This window comes from Portunus trituberculatus, chromosome 31 (genome assembly GCF_017591435.1).
Source record: "Portunus trituberculatus isolate SZX2019 chromosome 31, ASM1759143v1, whole genome shotgun sequence".
Lineage (NCBI taxonomy): Eukaryota > Metazoa > Arthropoda > Malacostraca > Decapoda > Portunidae > Portunus > Portunus trituberculatus.
In genome coordinates this window covers 13,558,778-13,576,277 of record NC_059285.1, presented here as the reverse complement: position 1 = coordinate 13,576,277, position 17,500 = coordinate 13,558,778, and the positions used below count along the sequence as shown (strand labels likewise).

The following is a 17,500-nucleotide window of genomic DNA, read 5'->3' as shown; positions in this document are numbered from 1 at the left end:
TCACCCCAGGGGAGCTCACTCTGGATGATCTGCCACCTATCCAGGACCTGAAGATCACCATCTCACCAGAGGAAAGCAAGCTGGTGGGCACAGTGCACAGTGTGGTGATGCAGCAGGGTGAGTGGACGAGCAGGGGGTTAAGAGAGAGGTCAGTTGAGTAGTGATATAGTAGCGAGAGAGAGAAAGGTGAAGAGAAACAAAGACTGAGAGGTGTGGTAGGGTAGATGAACTGTAAAGGAAGGAAATTTTTAGAAAGATCAGAAGTGAAGAATGTTGTGGCTTATTTGTGTGTTCTCTAATGTCTAAATGTTTCAATAATTGAGAAAAGACATGGAAAATGCAGAGTGAATAGTACAAATTGACTAAAATCATTGGAAAATAGGAGATAGAGTGTGGATGTAATAGACTTAGGAGAAGAATATTGAATGTCTACAAATCCATAATAGAACGTTCAGGAAGGAAACTTTTAATTTAATTACAGAAAGAAACTGTGAAGATAAAGTGGAAATGAAAGTTTTATGCCAGGCTTTAATAGATAAAATGCTTTTATTATGTTTGTGGCAGCACCAACAGCTTTCAACATAGTCCCTTTAAAGCAGGGGTGTCAAACTCATTTATCCCAAGGGGCCAGATTTCACCTTCACATTCAATGTGCGGGCCAGATAATCACGTATGACCATAATAATAATAATAATAATAATAATAATAATAATAATAATAATAATAATAATAATAATAATAATAGGTAATTATATAATAATAATAATAATAATAATAATAATAATAATAATAATAATTAGGTAATTATATAATAATAATAATAATAATAATAATAATATATTCTACCTTCACTCGCGTTTGCACACACGTAACCAAAAGATAAACCAGTAAAGAAAAGGAAGCATCATTTACCTTAGTTCCTGGTGTGCTGGCCGCACGTAGTAGTGTGGCGGGCGCATGCTTTCAGCGTGTTTGACACCCCTGCTTTAAAGTGATCATAACAACCAGTTACTGAGTATAAGCACTGCACAAATATGATCTTTTTTTTTCCAGGTGTGTCAGTGGACATGATAATTGTGGTTTAATTTATTGTATTCCTTGTATCTTGTTATCCTGATCCCTGTATCATTAGCCTCATCTGTTCTACTACTACCCTGCCATCATCTGCTGACATTTCCTATCATTAGCCTCATCTATCTTACTGCTACCCTGCCATCATCTGCTGACATTTCCTATCATTAGCCTCATCTATCCTACTACTACCCTGGCATCAACTGCTAACATTTCCTATCATTAGCTTTATCTATCCTACTACTACCCTGCCATCAACTGCTAACATTTCCTATCATTAGCCTCATCCATCTTACTACTACTGTGCCATCATCTGCTAACATTTCCTCCCTCACCACCACCATCTCAGTCACACTATAGTCAACCTCTCCTATGCAGTGGTGGTGGAGAGCTTCCCTGGCATCCCTGCACTGGACCTGGACTCGGTGCTGTTTGTTGGTCCAGAGAGGCAGTCCCTTGGCCAAGTGTTTGACGTGTTTGGTCCTGTGACGCAGCCGCTTTACGTGGTTCGTTTTAACTCAGCAGAGGATGCAACCCAGAGTGGGGCAAAGCTGGGGGAAGAGGTGTTCTTTGCACCTTCCTCAAATGAACACACCCACTATGTTGAGGTGGAGGAGCTGCTGAGGTGTGTGTGTGTGTGTGTGTGTGTGTGTGTGTGTATTTACCTAGTTGTATTTAACTAGTTGTAGTTTTACAGGGCGTGGGCTTTATGCTCGTGTGGCCCCATCTCCATATCTACACTTTTCCAATTTTTCTTTAAAACTATGCACACTTGTTGCTGACACCACTTCTTCACTTAAACTGTTCCAAGTCTCAACACATCTTTGCGGGAAACTATATTTTTTAACATCTCTCAGACATCTTCCCTTCCTCAGTTTCTTACTATGCGATCTTGTACTTCTAATGTCATATTCTCTCAGGATTAGTTTCTCATTATCCACTTGATCCATTCCGTTAATCAATTTTATAAACTTGTATCAGATCCCCTCTCTCTCTTTTCTATTCCAGGGTTGGTAGATCCATAGCTTTTAGTCTCACCTTATATGTCATCCCTCTAAATTCTGGAACCAGTCTTGTAGCTATTTTTTGTAGTCTTTCCAATTTCTTTATGTGTTTCTTTTTATGGGGGGCCCACACCACTCCTGCATATTCCAATTTGGGTGTTATTTTAGTACTTATCAATTTCTTCATCATTTCTTTGTCCATATAGTGAAATGCTAATCCAATATTCCTTAGCAAATTATATGTCTCTCTGAAAATTCTATCAATGTGGCTTACTAGTTGATTGTTTTCTGCCATCGTCACTTCCAAGTGTGTGTGTTTCACTGTTTGATCTGCTGCAGTCTCTGACGAGACAGCCAGACGTTACCATACGGAACGAGCTCAGAGCTCATTATTTCCGATCTTCGGATAGGCCTGAGACCAGGCACACACCACACACCGGGACAACAAGGTCACAACTCCTCAATTTACATCCCGTACCTACTCACTGCTAGGTGAACAGGGGCTACACGTGAAAGGAGACACACCCAAATATCTCCACCCGGCCGGGGAATCGAACCCCGGTCCTCTGGCTTGTGAAGCCAGCGCTCTAACCACTGAGCTACCGGGCGTGTGTGTGTATTTACCTAGTTGTATTTACCTAGTTGTAGTTTTACAGGGCCTGGGCTTTATGCTCGTGTGGCCCCGTCTCCATATCTACACTTATCCAATCTTATTTTAAAAGTGTGCACACTCGTTGCAGACACTACTTCATCTAAACTGTTCCACGTCTCAATACATCTCTGCGGGAAACTATATTTTTTATATCTCTCAGACATCTTCCCTTTCTCAGCTTTTTACTATGCGATCTTGTGCTTCGGGTGTCATATTCTTCTCTCAGGATCAGTTTCTCATTATCCACTTGGTCCATTCCGTTGATCAATTTATAGACTTGTATCAGGTCTCCTCTCTCCCTTCTTTGTTCCAAGGTTGGTAGATCCATAGCCTTTAGTCTCTCCTCATATGTCATCCCTTCAAGTTCTGGGACCATTCTTGTAGCCATTTTTTGTAGCCTCTCAGTGTGTGTGTGTATGTGTGTGTGTGTGTGTGTGTGTGTGTGTGTGTGTGTGTGTGTGTGTGTGTGTGTGTGTGTGTGTGTGTGTGTGTGTGTGTGCATTTGCTACATATTGAGTCGTAGACAGGTGATGTGTCTTTTTAGAAATTAGAAATAGATTTAAAAATTTTATATGTACAATTATCATTGTGAATTTTCCATCTGTCCGACTATATCTCTCACCTTTGTGTCTTAGGTGTCGTGGAAGTGATGCTTCTGGACTGCAAGGAAATGAACTTGCTCCTGGAGAGATCTCAGATTTCTCCGATGATGAAGAAGAAGCTCGTGCGCGTCGCCGCAACCGTTCCCGCAATGCTGGCTCAAGGGTAAGGTGCTGCCCTACCTCACCTTGCCACATACCACCTTACTTTCCTTGGAATGTAATGCTTGGTTATAGTAATGAAGGGCTTGTATTTGTGGCAGCCTGTGAGGGATCAATGTGAGGAAGTTTTATGTCTTGTAGAATAACATGGGGACTGGTGAGGTCAGGAAAGAATGATATGCAATGGTACTACAGCCTGATATAGAGCAAAAGAAAAGAAGGCAGTAAATGTAAGAATGAGGTGATATTAAGCTATAAAAAAAGAGAGAGTGGAATTGTTATTGTTATTATTATTATTATTATTTTTTTTTTTTTTAAATTTAATTTTATTTATTTATTTTTTTTGCAGACTAATAATAACAACAGCAACAATAACAACAGCAACAACAACAATAATGGAAACACCAGCTGGGATTCACAGCCGCACAGGAAGAGACATCGAGGACCAAACCACAACCCGTTCCGTCTCCACTCCTCCAACCATCCAACCTCCATGCCACCCCCCACCCACTTTTTCAGTCCCCCTCCATTTACTGCACAACCCCCTCCAACACAATGCATGGCCCCACCTTCTCCACATCCTAATCTTCCATCTCAAGGGCCATTCCCACAGCCACCCCCACCTCCCTTCCACAGCGGACTGCCACCTCCATCACAGTTTAGCAGTGAGCCTCCCCTACCACCCCATCACAGAGGAGAGGCAGGGTTTGGATGTATGCCCCCACCTCCAGCAGGACATCCTCACCATCATCCTCCTCCTCCTCCTCCCCCACCACCACCTCCACCTCCTCCAACCCCTCAGTGGGGAGAAAATGTAGTGTTTGGTGGAGAATCTGGATTTGGGAGGGAATTTTTATCTCCGCATCCTCCACCCAATCCCTCCATGATGCCACCTCCACCACCCCCACAGCAGGGAGGATGGGGTATGCCTCCACATTTTCCTTCACACAATATGTTTTCTGTTCCTCCCCCACCCCCATCTCCCATCCACAGCATGACTCATCCACCTCCCCAAGGCATGTCGTTACCTCCACCTAACATTCCAGGTCCTCCACCTTACCCACTATCACAGCCTCACCCACACTGCTAGACCCAGATCATTGGTAGTCTTTATCATATTGTATCACTCCATTACTTACAGCTCTTATGTTGGCCTGTATGATTTCACTCCACCAGCTGGTAACTGCAAGTAGTGGAGCACGTTACACAGCAATCACCCATCATGCTGAGGCTGACAAGTCACTGAACCCATACAGGCAGCATCTGACCATTGGAGGGATCAGAAGGAATAGGTCAGTGTTTGCCTCATTAGCAAGTATTGGCTGACAGTGAGGGCTTCTGTTAACAGTCAGATATGATATCACCATTATTTTCTAATTTTTGTTGCTAGCAATGCCTGTATAAAAAAGAATAAATAAATAAAATAATAACTAATAATAATAATAATATGTAGTAGTAGTAGTAATGATAATAAGATGGATATGCCCTTTGTGTCCCATTGACAACATTTGAAGCCAGTCATTCACAGGTGATCATTTATGAAGGAAGTGGATGCTTCAGTACTCATACTGGGTGATGGATGATCAAAAAGAAACAATCCAGTTTTAGAAGACCAAAGAAATCAAAGTCTACATGTACATTTATTTGTATTATACAATGTATGTTAATGTTTGTGAAATTGTACATGCAGATGTTGTTTGTAAGGTGTGGTTGATTTAGGTTATGTATTGTTTACTGCCTAATGCATTTCCTACCATTACTATGATAGGCTTCTGATATCAGGAGGTCCTGGCAAATAACTTTATTTATCAATGGTTTAGTGTTAAAAGATGAAACTTTTGTGTAAGAAATACTGGAGAGAGCAGATGGAGAGAAAGGGAAGCAGTTTGTATCCAATATTTATTGATGCAGTACACAGTATGGCTGGCTGGACCTGTATGGTAGCTACTGTCCCGGTATTCAACCACACATTCTTTTCTAATGCCATGTTTGTTGTGTAATATATATATATATATATATATATATATATATATATATATATATATATATATATATATATATATATATATATAATTTTTTTTTTTTCTATGTTGCATCTTGTGAAGTTATGCTATTTAGAAGTGAATAGCTGGTCTTCCAGGCCTTGTGATATTGTCAGTTGAATAACAATAATTATATATGGCCGATACTTTTCAGATTGAAAAAGACGTGCAGAAACATTGGTTATTTTAATTTGTTTAATGGTTGCCACATAAAAAAAAAAAAAAACAGACATATACCATAACCTGGTTAAGACATTCTGCATCAAAATGATGCCTGGTGTTGGTCAAATATGACCAATGAAACTTGCTGAATGATACTCTCTGTACATAAGGCGGCTATAAACTGAAATGAAGTGTCTCCGCTGGTATTTTCATTATTTCCGCGTTTTGGAGTCAATTTTTTTTTTCATTCTGCGTTTCATCTCTAAGCGTCTATTTACTATTTTTGTTTAGACCAGGGGTTCTCAATGTGAGGTTTGCAAAACTCCAGGGGTTCACAAGATTGTTAGGGGTACTTAGATGTCAGATCTAATAATATCCTTTGTAGTATACCATTGCATATTGAGTCGGTGTCAGTCACTAAATTGACATCATCTGATGTCAGATGCTGGTGGTTCGGGTAGAAGCCCGGTAAATGGTCTTTTAACTCAAGGGATTCTTTTTAACGAAAAAAAAAAAAATTGAGAACTCCAGGTAAAAAGAAAAAAAGTGAATCCTTCCTGATGGTGGTCAGTGGTCACTATTGCTTTTATTACTGTGATTATTAAGTCCGAAAGTAATCCAGTATATCTAACTTTTTTTTTTTTTTTTTACTAATAAGCAACAACAATGATATATTCTAAAACTACTCCCCAAAAAATTATGTCCAGGGGCGTGAGGTCTCTTCCCCTCCTATTCGTCGCGCAACAGTCTCGGCTCGCGGGAGTAACGTAACGGCGCGGAGTAGTTTGAACTGTGGCCCGGGGTGGAGTGGAGGTGGCGACTGTGAATCCGCTTCCCTCTGTTGTTCCACGCCCCTGCACCTCTGATTCCCTTCCTAGCCTGTGGTGAAGTGCTGCGTAGTGTTCAGGGAAAGAAATGGGCACGGTATGTCATAAGAACTGGCAAGATTACATTTCATTAGCGGGTTTTCAAATTTTGTGTGCCTTGGCTGCGGTGATGGCGGAGTGTGTTTATCTTTGTGCCTTGGTTTCTTTACTTTGGTTGCCTCTGTCGGTCTTAGTCTCTTGATCTGCTTAACTTCAATCGCCATAGTTTCTTGCTTTAGTTTCTCCACTTTGTTTTTTTCATCCTGGCTTAGTCTACTCGTCAGGGCTGTTTGTGGGTCAAGGAATTTTGCCTGTCACAACTTTTAGGGAAGTTCCTATTTATTCCCATGGTTCATTGTGTCTTCCACCATTAACGTAGGTATGTACCAGGGACTTGGAAATACGTTGTGTTTTCATGAGCTTGTACTGGCAGGTATAGGGCGATAGTGACAGGTAAGTCTTTCCAAATGATTCAGAGGGAAATTGATTATTAGGCAATACCAAACGATTATTGTAGTTTACTGACCTCCGCAGACGACCCATTTTGCTTTCATTGAGCATTTCTTTACTTGTGAATTTTAATGTTAGAATTGATGATGCGAATGATCAATAATGTTTAAACTTTAATGGACATGATCAATGTTGTCAACTCGGCAGTCCCCAAATAAAGTTAATGTTCCCACCTTTCACTCAGGATACATACTGGACCTAGTCTTTTGTGACAGTAGGTTAGCAGGAATTCATCACCTTGGAAGTTGAGCCAGATCTTGCCACATCTTTTTGTCATAGATTTGTTACATTCATGATTGATGTTCAGAGAAATACAAAGTCCAAGAAAAGTATTACTTAGAAATAAAACTAATCTTGACTCTTCAACTTTGGTTGACTTAGTAATATTTTTGGATACAGGAAATGCATTGACAAGAGTTATGACTGATATTAGAGGTTGGATAAAGTCAATCATTTAAATTAAGTGAAGATAAGACAATGTTTGTTGGCAGAAAGTGCGCTGTTGGAAGGGTTAATGAAGCATAAAGTTTAAATGTAAAAGGTACAAATATCTAGTAATCTGATAAAGTTAGTAGGTATTTGGAAGTTATAGTTGATAAGTATTTGAACTTATATGATCTGATAAATGAGGTTATGAGAATGGCATACTACAATCTGAGGAATATTGCCTTTATAAGGAGATATTTGAACTAATATTCTGTCAAGATTCTGATTCAGAATAATATAATAACAAAGTTGGACCACAGCAACTCTTTTATTATAAATTGCCAAACTATCAACTCAAGAAAAATTATGACTAATGAACAATTATGGCTGTTAGGGTAATAAAACACGTCACCTCACGGCAGAACAACACCTGTACTTATTGGTCTACATTGGTTGCCGATAAAAGCTTGAATTGTTTGTAAAATCTATGTACTACAAGTCATGAATATTGGAAAGCCTGTTTATCCAAGACAATTGTTGCACGTCTTTGAGGTCAGTACTAGTGTAGTAGCAAGGCATGCAGCAGATGAGTACTGGCTAAATGTGCCAAGGTGTAACTCAGATATTGGTTTGAGAGCCTTTCAAGTGTGTGCTGCAAGACTGTATAATAGGCCAGCAATAGCATTGTACTTTTTAAGAAAAGACTTAAAACATTTCTGTTCAGGGATGTCTATTGATATGTCAGCTATGCCTGTAATTTAACACTACATTATGTAATCCAAATAGTAACTATTTATATGTAATTTGTTCGTATGGTTGTTTTTATATTAGTATATAGTATATCTGTGGTGTGTGTGCATGTGTGCGTGTGTGTGTGAAAATTCATTTAACAGTATTGTTATAGTATATTCTGCAAAGCATTAGTCATATTTGTACATTCATAATTTTATATCCAAGAACAGATGCCCGGTAGAGCACCACTAGTTGGAGGAATAGGGTCTTAATATTGTGATGAAGGATAAAGATTACAGTTGGGTGCTGGGTATTGATGACAGGAAACAACACAACTATAACTGTCTTCTCTTTCTCTCTCTCCATTGGCCTTGGTTAGTTTTGTTCATCATTCACTTGCAGTGCAACAACTGAGGGAATTAGAAATACAGTTGTTAAATAATTAAGGTTGGTTGATAACTTGTAGCAAGAAAAAAAATGGAGTATAAGTGTCTTGAAACCACAACCTTCAAAGACTTCCAAGTCACAGGAAGGAGGAAATAGGTGCAGAAGCAGACAGGAAGTTCCAGAGTCATCAGAAAAGGGAATGAATGACTGAAAATAAGGATTAATTCTTCTTGCATTGAATAGGTGGATAGAATAGGGGTGAAAGAAAGTGGAAAGTCATGTGCAGTGAGGCTTTGGGATTGAGAATGAGAGTAAAGTAAGGAGGGAATAAAGAAGGGGCCACATTCAGTTCCCTCAGACATGTGTATTTCATTGAGGAACAGATGAGGTTTAGTAGAGGAAAGGTGATGTTCCATAGATTGGAAATTAGAGGTTAATGAAGAAAGATAAATGTCCGTAATTTAAGCATTTATTTTTCCTTTGCAGATGGCCGGCATGAAGCCTTTGCACAGGCTCTTTCAAAGGGCCAGTGATATGATCCAGGAAACCAGTGATTCTTTTGAGGTGAGGCGCTCATCCACTGGATGTAGTAACTTGCAAAGGACAATAGTGCATAGTGTGAACAATTGAGCAGCTGTCAATAATTACACTTTTATTCTTGTAAATTTACCATTGATCCTTGATTTTGTCTGTACTTAATGGGTGCAAATGATATACAACCAACAATAATTGATCTACAATGGAGCATTCGTGACTAGTTAATGTTTTTGTTGACAATTATTCATAACCTTTGCCTGAAGGAGATATAAATGGTAAATAAGAAATGTGTGATATCTGAATTGGAAGGATATTAGGGTATGATAGGAAGGTTGATAATGTAATGGTATTGAAGCATATTTGTTGCTTAAGAAATATGCAGAGATCATTGAGTGCTTCACAAACTATATGCCACAGCCACCACTAAAGTGTACTGTAATTTTCCTAGATAAGTTTTTGTTCTGAAGTTTGTGCCTTTCAGTAGGCCTGCACTACATTGACCTGAGGGTTGGTGTGCTCCTGGAAGTGCCAGATGTACTATTAATGCACCACGGAGCAACAGAGTTTGAGAACAACTAGCAAAGATATTAAGAAGTACATGATAAGTTAATTGATATTTGAAAGGACAATTCAAATACAAATCCATCATAGTGAGAGTGCTGAACCATGTCTTATTCCACAGCAACACTTCTTGTGGCTGGAGGAGGTGGTGGCTGAGGCCCGGCAGACCTTTGTCACGGCTGATCTGGTCATGCTGCCCAAGACTCCCTCAGCTCCCAAGAGGACCAGGAGAGTCTTGAAAGGTGCTGATGGGGGTGTGGTGGAGTACTGTAATGGTCTTTTTCCTTATAAGTCTACTCTAGATGAACATATTGTTTCTCTCTCTCTCTCTCTCTCTCTCTCTCTCTCTCTCTCTCTCTCTCTCTCTCTCTCTCTCTCTCTCTCTCTCTCTCTCTCTCTCTCTCTCTCTCTCTCTCTCTCACACACACACACACACACACACACACACACACACACACACACACACACACACACACACACACATTGAGATCCTTCCTACTTATGGTGTTGTCATGGACATACAGTTGTACATAGAAGGGCATAAGTTTCCGTAGTGTTTATATATTCTACCATGAAAGCATGTTCATAATATTCCTCGTTTTATTTGTCTTTATTTGTTGCATGAACAGATTATGTTTGATATAAAGGTTTTGTTTGTGGTTTAGTTACATTTGTATCAAATTTTTTGCTTCTTTGCATATCCAGAGGATGCAGAAAACATGCCTCCGCCTGCCAGTGCCCGTCCGTCACGCCAAGGCCGCCTCTGCTCCAAGGTGAGGGTCAGCCACTGCAGCCAGCATGTTTGCGTTAAAAAATAAAGGCAAAGTTTGTTTGAGAAAGTTTATCATCAATTTTGCAATGAGAAATGAATAAAATTTTTGCTCTGATCTGATTTACAAATGTAGTTGAATTTTCCTTTTGAAAGTTAGATTACAAATTTGCAGTTACAGGTAAATGGGTTTTGTAGTTTGTTTTAAAAGTACAAAATATTTGTATATTTGTAAAAAAATGTATTAATTGAAGAAAAAAAAATTCTAGTTAATCCAGTAAGTAAGAGCTGAAAGTCCCTCTCAAAGTCTACTGCACCTATTTCCACCCTTCCCTTGCTCCATCTCACTGTCATGTGCAATTTTGACCAGCTGGCGAGTGAAAAAATTCAGGAGCAGATACGCTTGGATCGAGTGAAGAAGCTGCGTAGGCCGTCCTCACCCATCGACCAGGTTCTGCCATCCACTGCCATCAAAGCAAAGACCCACAAGAATCTTCACTTTGATGTCTCTCCATCTCCCTCCAGGCAAGTTTTCCAGTTTTGTTAAGAATAACTAGGTTCATGGCAATGGAGAGGGGATCAATTCCCTTTCCACCAGGGGCCAGTGGAGCTAGGAGTGTGTGTGTGTGTGTGTGTGTGTGTGTGTGTGTGTGTGTGTGTGTAATTCACCTCGGTTTCCTGCTGGTCACCCAGCCAGTCTTCCCCATTACGGAGCGAGCTCAGAGCTCATAGACCAATCTTCGGGTAGGACTGAGACCACAACACACTCCACACACCGGGAAAGTGAGGCCACAACCCCTCGAGTTACATCCCGTACCTATTTACTGCTAGGTGAACAGGGGCTATACATTAAGAGGCTTGCCCATTTGCCTCGCCGCCTCCGGGACTCGAACCCGGACCCTTTTGAGTGTGAGTCGAGCTTGCTAACAACTACACTACACGTGCGTGTGTGTGTGTGTGTGTGTGTGTGCAGTGCCTTGCCAGTGCCAATCTAAGAGGTTGCCACCATGCTGTATGTACAGGTGGATTGATTATTTTATGTAAGCATTCTGACCATAGGGAAGAAAAAAGAAAGGATGGCAGGCATATAGTAAGGAAAAGCAGTTAACTCTTGCTTCTTGTATTTACAGCCCTGGTGATGAGCCAGATAAGTCCCCAGTATCAAGATGTGAACGTGCCACGTCCTCCAGTCCAAGAAGCTCTCGTGGGAATTCTAAGGAAGCTATAAAGCCCAAGAGGTTCAGTACACTCCAGAAAGACACCAACTCTCCAAAGAAAGCTTCTATTTCTCTTCAGAATGACAAAAATACATCTTTACGAGATGGTGACAGCTCCTCACAGAATGATTTGATTTCCTCAGAAAAGGAAGTTACCCTCCAACAAAGAGAAGGCACTACCTCACCGAAGGACACCCTTCAGAATCATAGTTTCCCACCGTCAGACTCGGGTTCACTCCATATGGAAACTAGTTCTACAATATCTTCCAATGAAGTAGTTAGTAAATCCCCAGACATTTCTCTAAAATGCATTAATGTTCAAGAGAACACAGAAAATAAAAAAATTCAGGAGGAAGGTGCAGGCGATAGGTCTCAAAACAGAAACACTGCAACAGTAGAACCTGAGGTGCATCCACAGGATGAGGAAGAGATGCACCTGCAGTTGGATGAGAGTTTTGAGGAATGTGCATCTGCAGGTGAGTCAGAGGAAGAGCAAGACATAGAGTTGGTGCTGGACTTACCAGAAGGGCAAAAATCAGAGAGTGGCACTGAGAAAAAGAAAGGGGATTCACCTCTTCCAAACAACATTCCCCAAGCGTCCTCTGTCTCTGCTCCAGTAGCTACATGCTCCAAGAAAGATGTTGAAATTCAGGAGTCACTAACCTCAGGCTCCTTGCTCCAGAGTCACTGTGCCCCGGCTTCTAGAGTCACTCACACTAAGCAAAGAGCCATGGCAGCACAAGATGCTTCCTTAGACAGCTGTCCTCAGTCTCCCACTGTCTCTGTCCCAAGAGTTACAAGAACCAAACAGAAAATTATCAAAGTGCAAGAGATTCCAACTCTCTCAGACAGCCCACCTGAACCGCCAGCTGCCCCGGTGACAAGGGTTACACGCACCAAGCAGAGAGCCCTTGAAATACAGAGTACTGTACCTCCCCCAGTAAATGTTCCACAGCCATTTGCTCCTGCCCCAAGAGTTACACGCACCAAGCAGAGAGCCATTGACGCACAAGATGGCATTCTTCCTCAAGAAAATGTCCTTCAGCATCCCACTGCTCCTGCTCCGAGGGTTACCCGCACTAAACAGAGAGCCATTGAGAAGGAACACCCACCTTCCTCGCCAGATTTGCCTCAGCCTGCCCCACGAGTCACTCGCACCAAGCAGAAGGCCAGAGAGATGGAGCCACCTGTTAGTTCTCAAGAATCCACCACCATGAGACCTAGAACTGAAGATGAGGACAAGGTCAGATCACAGATCACGCAAGACATGACCACACACCAACACCAGCCACCAGAGAGTCCTGGGAGAGGCACAAGGCACACTAGTGCTAAGGATTCAGGGATGTTCAGCCTTGGAACAAAAAGAGGTGGCTGGAGTTCAGTTGAATCTTTGTCTTCAGAGGAATCCTCTGCCCGGCCCGCCAGGATAACTCGCTCCAAGATGTCCAAGCTACAGCAACCTCACCTAAGTCCTGGGAGATTCCCTGCCTCTGAAAACTTCCAGCGTGCCTGTCACTCCCCTGTGGGTTCTGTACGCTCTCACAGTCCAAGCAAGGGCTCCCCAGCTAACAGGTATTGCTTTTGTTAGACAAGCCAAATACCTTCCCCTTCCAGGGTTCTATATGCAAGGGGTCTCCAGGTAACACATTACTATTATTGGGCAAGTCTAATCACCCCCTCCACCTGACTTCCTCCACTCTCACGGGTCTACATAGATTTATCCTCGTTCTTGGTGTTCATTCTATTTCATCTTGGCCAGTCATTTTATTCCAGACCTCAAGTCATCTTGTACTGCACTTCACCATATCCTGTCTCCTTATCTCCTGTACTAGACTTCCTGGAAGTCTTTATGCTTGTATAATCTAACATTACTTTCAACATTTATTCATCACAAGTGGTTTGTGCTTTAAGAATGTTGTCTTGGATAATAGTTTTGCTTAAGACTGTAGTTGTGATACAAAGAATCATCATCCTGCTGTCTCTTTACAGGAGGTTGGCGGGGCACTCAAGCAAGGATGGTGGCAAGGACCCCCTAGCAGCAGAGGTGTGTTGCTACTCTTCTCTGGTGATGATTTATTTGAAGTAAATTATATACTAAATGGTGACAATATAGAAAATAATTGCAGATTATTGTCACTGTGTGGAGTTAAAAGACTGAAAGATTGATTGGTGTGTGTTTGTGTTTTATGAATTTCTTACCATTTCTTATGAGATTTATCATTCATATTTGGAGTTAGTGGAGTCAATGCCTCAAGACATTAACTCAACTTGGATGCTAACTTTATGCTTGAGTCATAATGGATGCTAACTTTGTTATGTTTGAGTCATAATTTAAATTAAGTTCTCTTCCTAACTAGGGTGGACCTTTAATGATTATATAATATCTAGTACAGTCCTTGGACTTCAGCCAAGGACCTGTGATTCTGCCACCCAACTAATGCAGAATACTAGTTATCCAGTGTTGGCATAGTTAATGTAGGACAAAGATGGGGTGGGTAGGCTATTGGTGATGACATCAGCCCTGTGTGTTGCAGGTGTTACTTTCCCCATTGCGTGTTGTCCGCCACTCCCCAGACAAGACAGGCAAGGTGAGTGTTACTCTTCTGTCAATTGTCACCATTGGTGCTCTCTGTCCTAGTTAATTTTCACCCAATTGTTGAGCTATTTAGGATGTTAAGTAATTATTGCATTGCCTTTGTAGACCTGAGAGCAAAGTAAAATTAGAACATGATATGCAGAATAAACTCATTCAAGTATAAAATATATTTATAAAATTATGTACTTGATTGTACGTACAAGTATTTTACTTGGAAAAATATTTTGAAAGGAATACAAAATTCATGTTTTGTAGTAAGAGCAAACACAGCATGTACAGTTGTGGAGGCTCTATAAATTTGCCTATCAGCTTTGATTGCCCTCCAGACTCGCTTTGCAAGCCTACATCTTTGAAATCACTAACTAAAGTTAATCTTTAAGAGTTCTTCCCTCTGCCCTCTCACCTGACCTATAATTCTCTTTTTTAAACTATTCATTGCAGGTGTTGCAGGCCAGACTTCCAGTGGTGAGTGGCAGTTCAGGAAGGGTCACACCAAATGTTATATTCAGGATGCAGCCATTCCTCTCCTCTTCCTCCTCCTCCTCCTCCTCCTCAGAGCACAGGAAGATTATGAAGGTGAGTGAAGTGTTTCACAAACAATAAGTCTCCTAATGTCAGAATTTTACACAAATTAGCAAGTCTAGAATATTTTTGTATGTCAATAAAATGTTGCCTAACTCTGCATAACCTATGCAGTAATAATTTCAGTGTATATTAAAAAAATGACACCAAGAAAGGCTGCTGTTTCTGATTAAAGGGGTCAGCAGGCTCAGCTTTTGCAACAACTCTACAATGCCTGCCATTGCATTTGTCGGGAGAGGGCTGCTGAATCAATTCAATCCCCACTAACACTGGCCAACTTATGCTGGAGATGATTGGCCAGGGTTTCATGTGAAGTTAGGAGGAAAAGCTTGTGTGAGGCTCGTACCCTCCAAGCCTTTCCTCTCATTTCATTTTATTTTATTTATTTATTTATTTATTTATTTATTTTTTCTCTCTCCCCTCCCTGTGCTCCAGAAGACAGTAGGGACCCCAAGTGAGGGCCGCCGTCCTGCAAACATTGTTGGTGGTGTCACTTCCTTCATCAAGACCCAGCCAGCACGCCCCACTAGGGAGGATGTGGAGAGAGTACGCCTTCAGGAGCTGCAAAGGAAGCAGAAATATGAAGAGGAGACTGTCAGAAAGAAGGAACAGCTACTACTGGCAAAGGCTGAGGAGAAAAAGAGGTGAAGTGTACATGCTATTGTTAAGATAAATGAGGAAAAAAAAAAGGAGTACTGTTGCTCAAGTAAATAGGTTACTCAGTATAGAAAAGGAAAAGAGGTCTTACGATGTCCTGGACTTTTGAGTTTCAGAAGGGTGAAAGATTAGTGTTCTTGAGATTGTTGATGGAGGAGGAAGAAGTCTTTCTTGATGCATTAACAGTGAGTACCTGGTGGTGCATTGATACTTTATGCAAAGAAGCATGGATAGCTCTACTTAATTGGTTTCTTCCCCACCAATAGGTGAATATTGCCATCATAACATCTAAAAAAACATCACATTATGGCATAACACTATGATTTGTATGAATTCTAAAGTGAAAAAAACATCTTCGTATGCCATATTAGACAAGACAATCTTTAGTAAATATTTTTAAACTATGGAATATCTGTAAAACATTGCCCTAAGTTTCCATTACAAAAATATACTACAAAAGAGCTGCTATTTACCAGCAAGGTACCTCTACCTTCCTCATAGTTCAAGTTCAGGGAAGGAGATTGGTATCCAAGTGAACAATGCTGGAAAGACAACTTTGACTTGAGAAAGATGTGGATTTGCTTGTGAGGAACTACAGTGGAACATTGTTAAAACAATCAGTTCCAGGAGGTTAGCTTAAGACTGACCTGAAGTGACTGTACTGTGTGGCCAACAAGGCCACACTGTCCGAGTTACAGGGCAAGCGTACAGATGATGAATTGAATTTTATGTTAACAAATTGAACGAATGATGAGGTGCATGGACAGCCAGGTTTCTCTGTGATTGCATCTAGAATGAGGTGGTACATACTGAACTTAAGATAACTTGACTTGCCTTCCCACAGGTGCAATGAGGAGCGGATGCGGCGGGCAAAGGAGGCTCGGCTGAAGAAAGAGCAGATGGCAGCAGCAGCCAAGGAGCAGCAGAAGCTTGAACGGCAGCAGAGAGAGGCACGGCAGCGGGAGGAGGAGGACCGGATACGACAACAGCAGCTGGCCAAGAAGAAGGCCGAGGAAGCAAAGAAAGCAGCCAAATTGAAAGAGGTGTGGTGCATGTTGTTTTGGTTTATTATTTTGAGGTGCTGTGCATGTTTGTTTTACTTGTTTCTAAATGTTTCTAAATTTTGTAACAGACAGCCAAGCTATATTTGTTGCTTTTACCATTATTATATGGTGTTTAATATTGAAGGGTCAAAGCATTTGTACTGCTTCGTGCATCATAGTGTGTATGTTGTAATCACTTATAATAATAATAATAATAATAATAATAATATTATTATTATTATTATGGAAGAGCATTTTGGCATAAAATGTAGAGAAATTCTCTACAATTTGGTTTATGTGCATGTTTCTTCCATTTGTTCAACACCAGGAGGAAGAAAGGAAGAAACAAGAGGAAGAAGAAAAGAGGAAACAAAAACTAGAGGAAGAGAAGAGAAAGCAAAAACTACTTGAAGAAAGAAGGCAAAAAATACTTGAAGAAAGGAGGCTAAAACTAGAGCAAGAGGAAAGAAAATTAGACGAAGAACGGAAAAATTTCCTTGCAAAGCAAAGAGATGCCTTGGAAGAACAGAGGAAATTGTGAGTTATAAGAGGAGTGTGGCAGACAAATAGTGAGAGAGACTGCTGTGTCCTTGCCTAGTTTATTACATCCTTCTATTCATTTGGCATTTCATCAGCTTTTGGTTGCATTCCACCTTATTCTTTAATTTCAGATCTTTAAAGTTGTCTGAATTGTCTTTCCTTTAATTATATTTAAATGACAAACCAGAACACTCAAAATGTGTCTTACTGTTCTAGTATCCACAGAGATCAGTGTAACAGACCACTGGAAATGTGCACCTCAGCTTTACTATCCACATCCACTTTCAAACTTTTATTAACAGACATCAAAGATTCCTTTTTGCTGTCTTATGTCTCATTTACCTTGCAATTTACTGTTAATTAAGAATAAGTATAAATTACCAGT

General features: G+C 40.7%; 2 protein-coding genes across 4 annotated transcripts in view; both read left to right on the top strand.

Annotated features, from left to right (window-relative positions):
• Positions 1–5,888, top strand: part of LOC123511176 (H/ACA ribonucleoprotein complex non-core subunit NAF1-like) — an 11,290-nt gene extending 5,402 nt beyond the window's left edge. The window contains exons 4-7 of the mRNA XM_045266832.1: positions 1–117; positions 1,450–1,696; positions 3,363–3,492; positions 3,838–5,888. The exon at positions 1–117 is cut by the window's left edge and continues 32 nt beyond it. Of these exons, the coding sequence (XP_045122767.1) occupies positions 1–117; positions 1,450–1,696; positions 3,363–3,492; positions 3,838–4,578 (1,235 nt within the window). The 3' untranslated portion in view covers positions 4,579–5,888. The remainder of the gene's footprint in view (positions 118–1,449; positions 1,697–3,362; positions 3,493–3,837) is intronic.
• LOC123511175 (inner centromere protein A-like) overlaps positions 4,649–17,500 on the top strand; it is a 20,481-nt gene continuing 7,629 nt past the window's right edge. Inside the window, exons 1-12 of one of the 3 annotated variants that reach the window (XM_045266831.1) lie at positions 4,649–4,780; positions 9,100–9,177; positions 9,833–9,953; positions 10,417–10,484; positions 10,851–11,005; positions 11,611–13,269; positions 13,687–13,741; positions 14,232–14,285; positions 14,735–14,869; positions 15,311–15,519; positions 16,377–16,575; positions 16,904–17,112. In XM_045266831.1, coding sequence (XP_045122766.1) covers positions 9,100–9,177; positions 9,833–9,953; positions 10,417–10,484; positions 10,851–11,005; positions 11,611–13,269; positions 13,687–13,741; positions 14,232–14,285; positions 14,735–14,869; positions 15,311–15,519; positions 16,377–16,575; positions 16,904–17,112 — 2,942 coding nt within the window. In that variant the 5' untranslated portion in view covers positions 4,649–4,780. Of the gene's footprint in view, positions 4,781–6,443; positions 6,617–9,099; positions 9,178–9,832; positions 9,954–10,416; positions 10,485–10,850; positions 11,006–11,610; positions 13,270–13,686; positions 13,742–14,231; positions 14,286–14,734; positions 14,870–15,310; positions 15,520–16,376; positions 16,576–16,903; positions 17,113–17,500 lie in introns of those variants that run through there. The other 2 variants (XM_045266830.1, XM_045266829.1) reach the window with 2 other exon arrangements.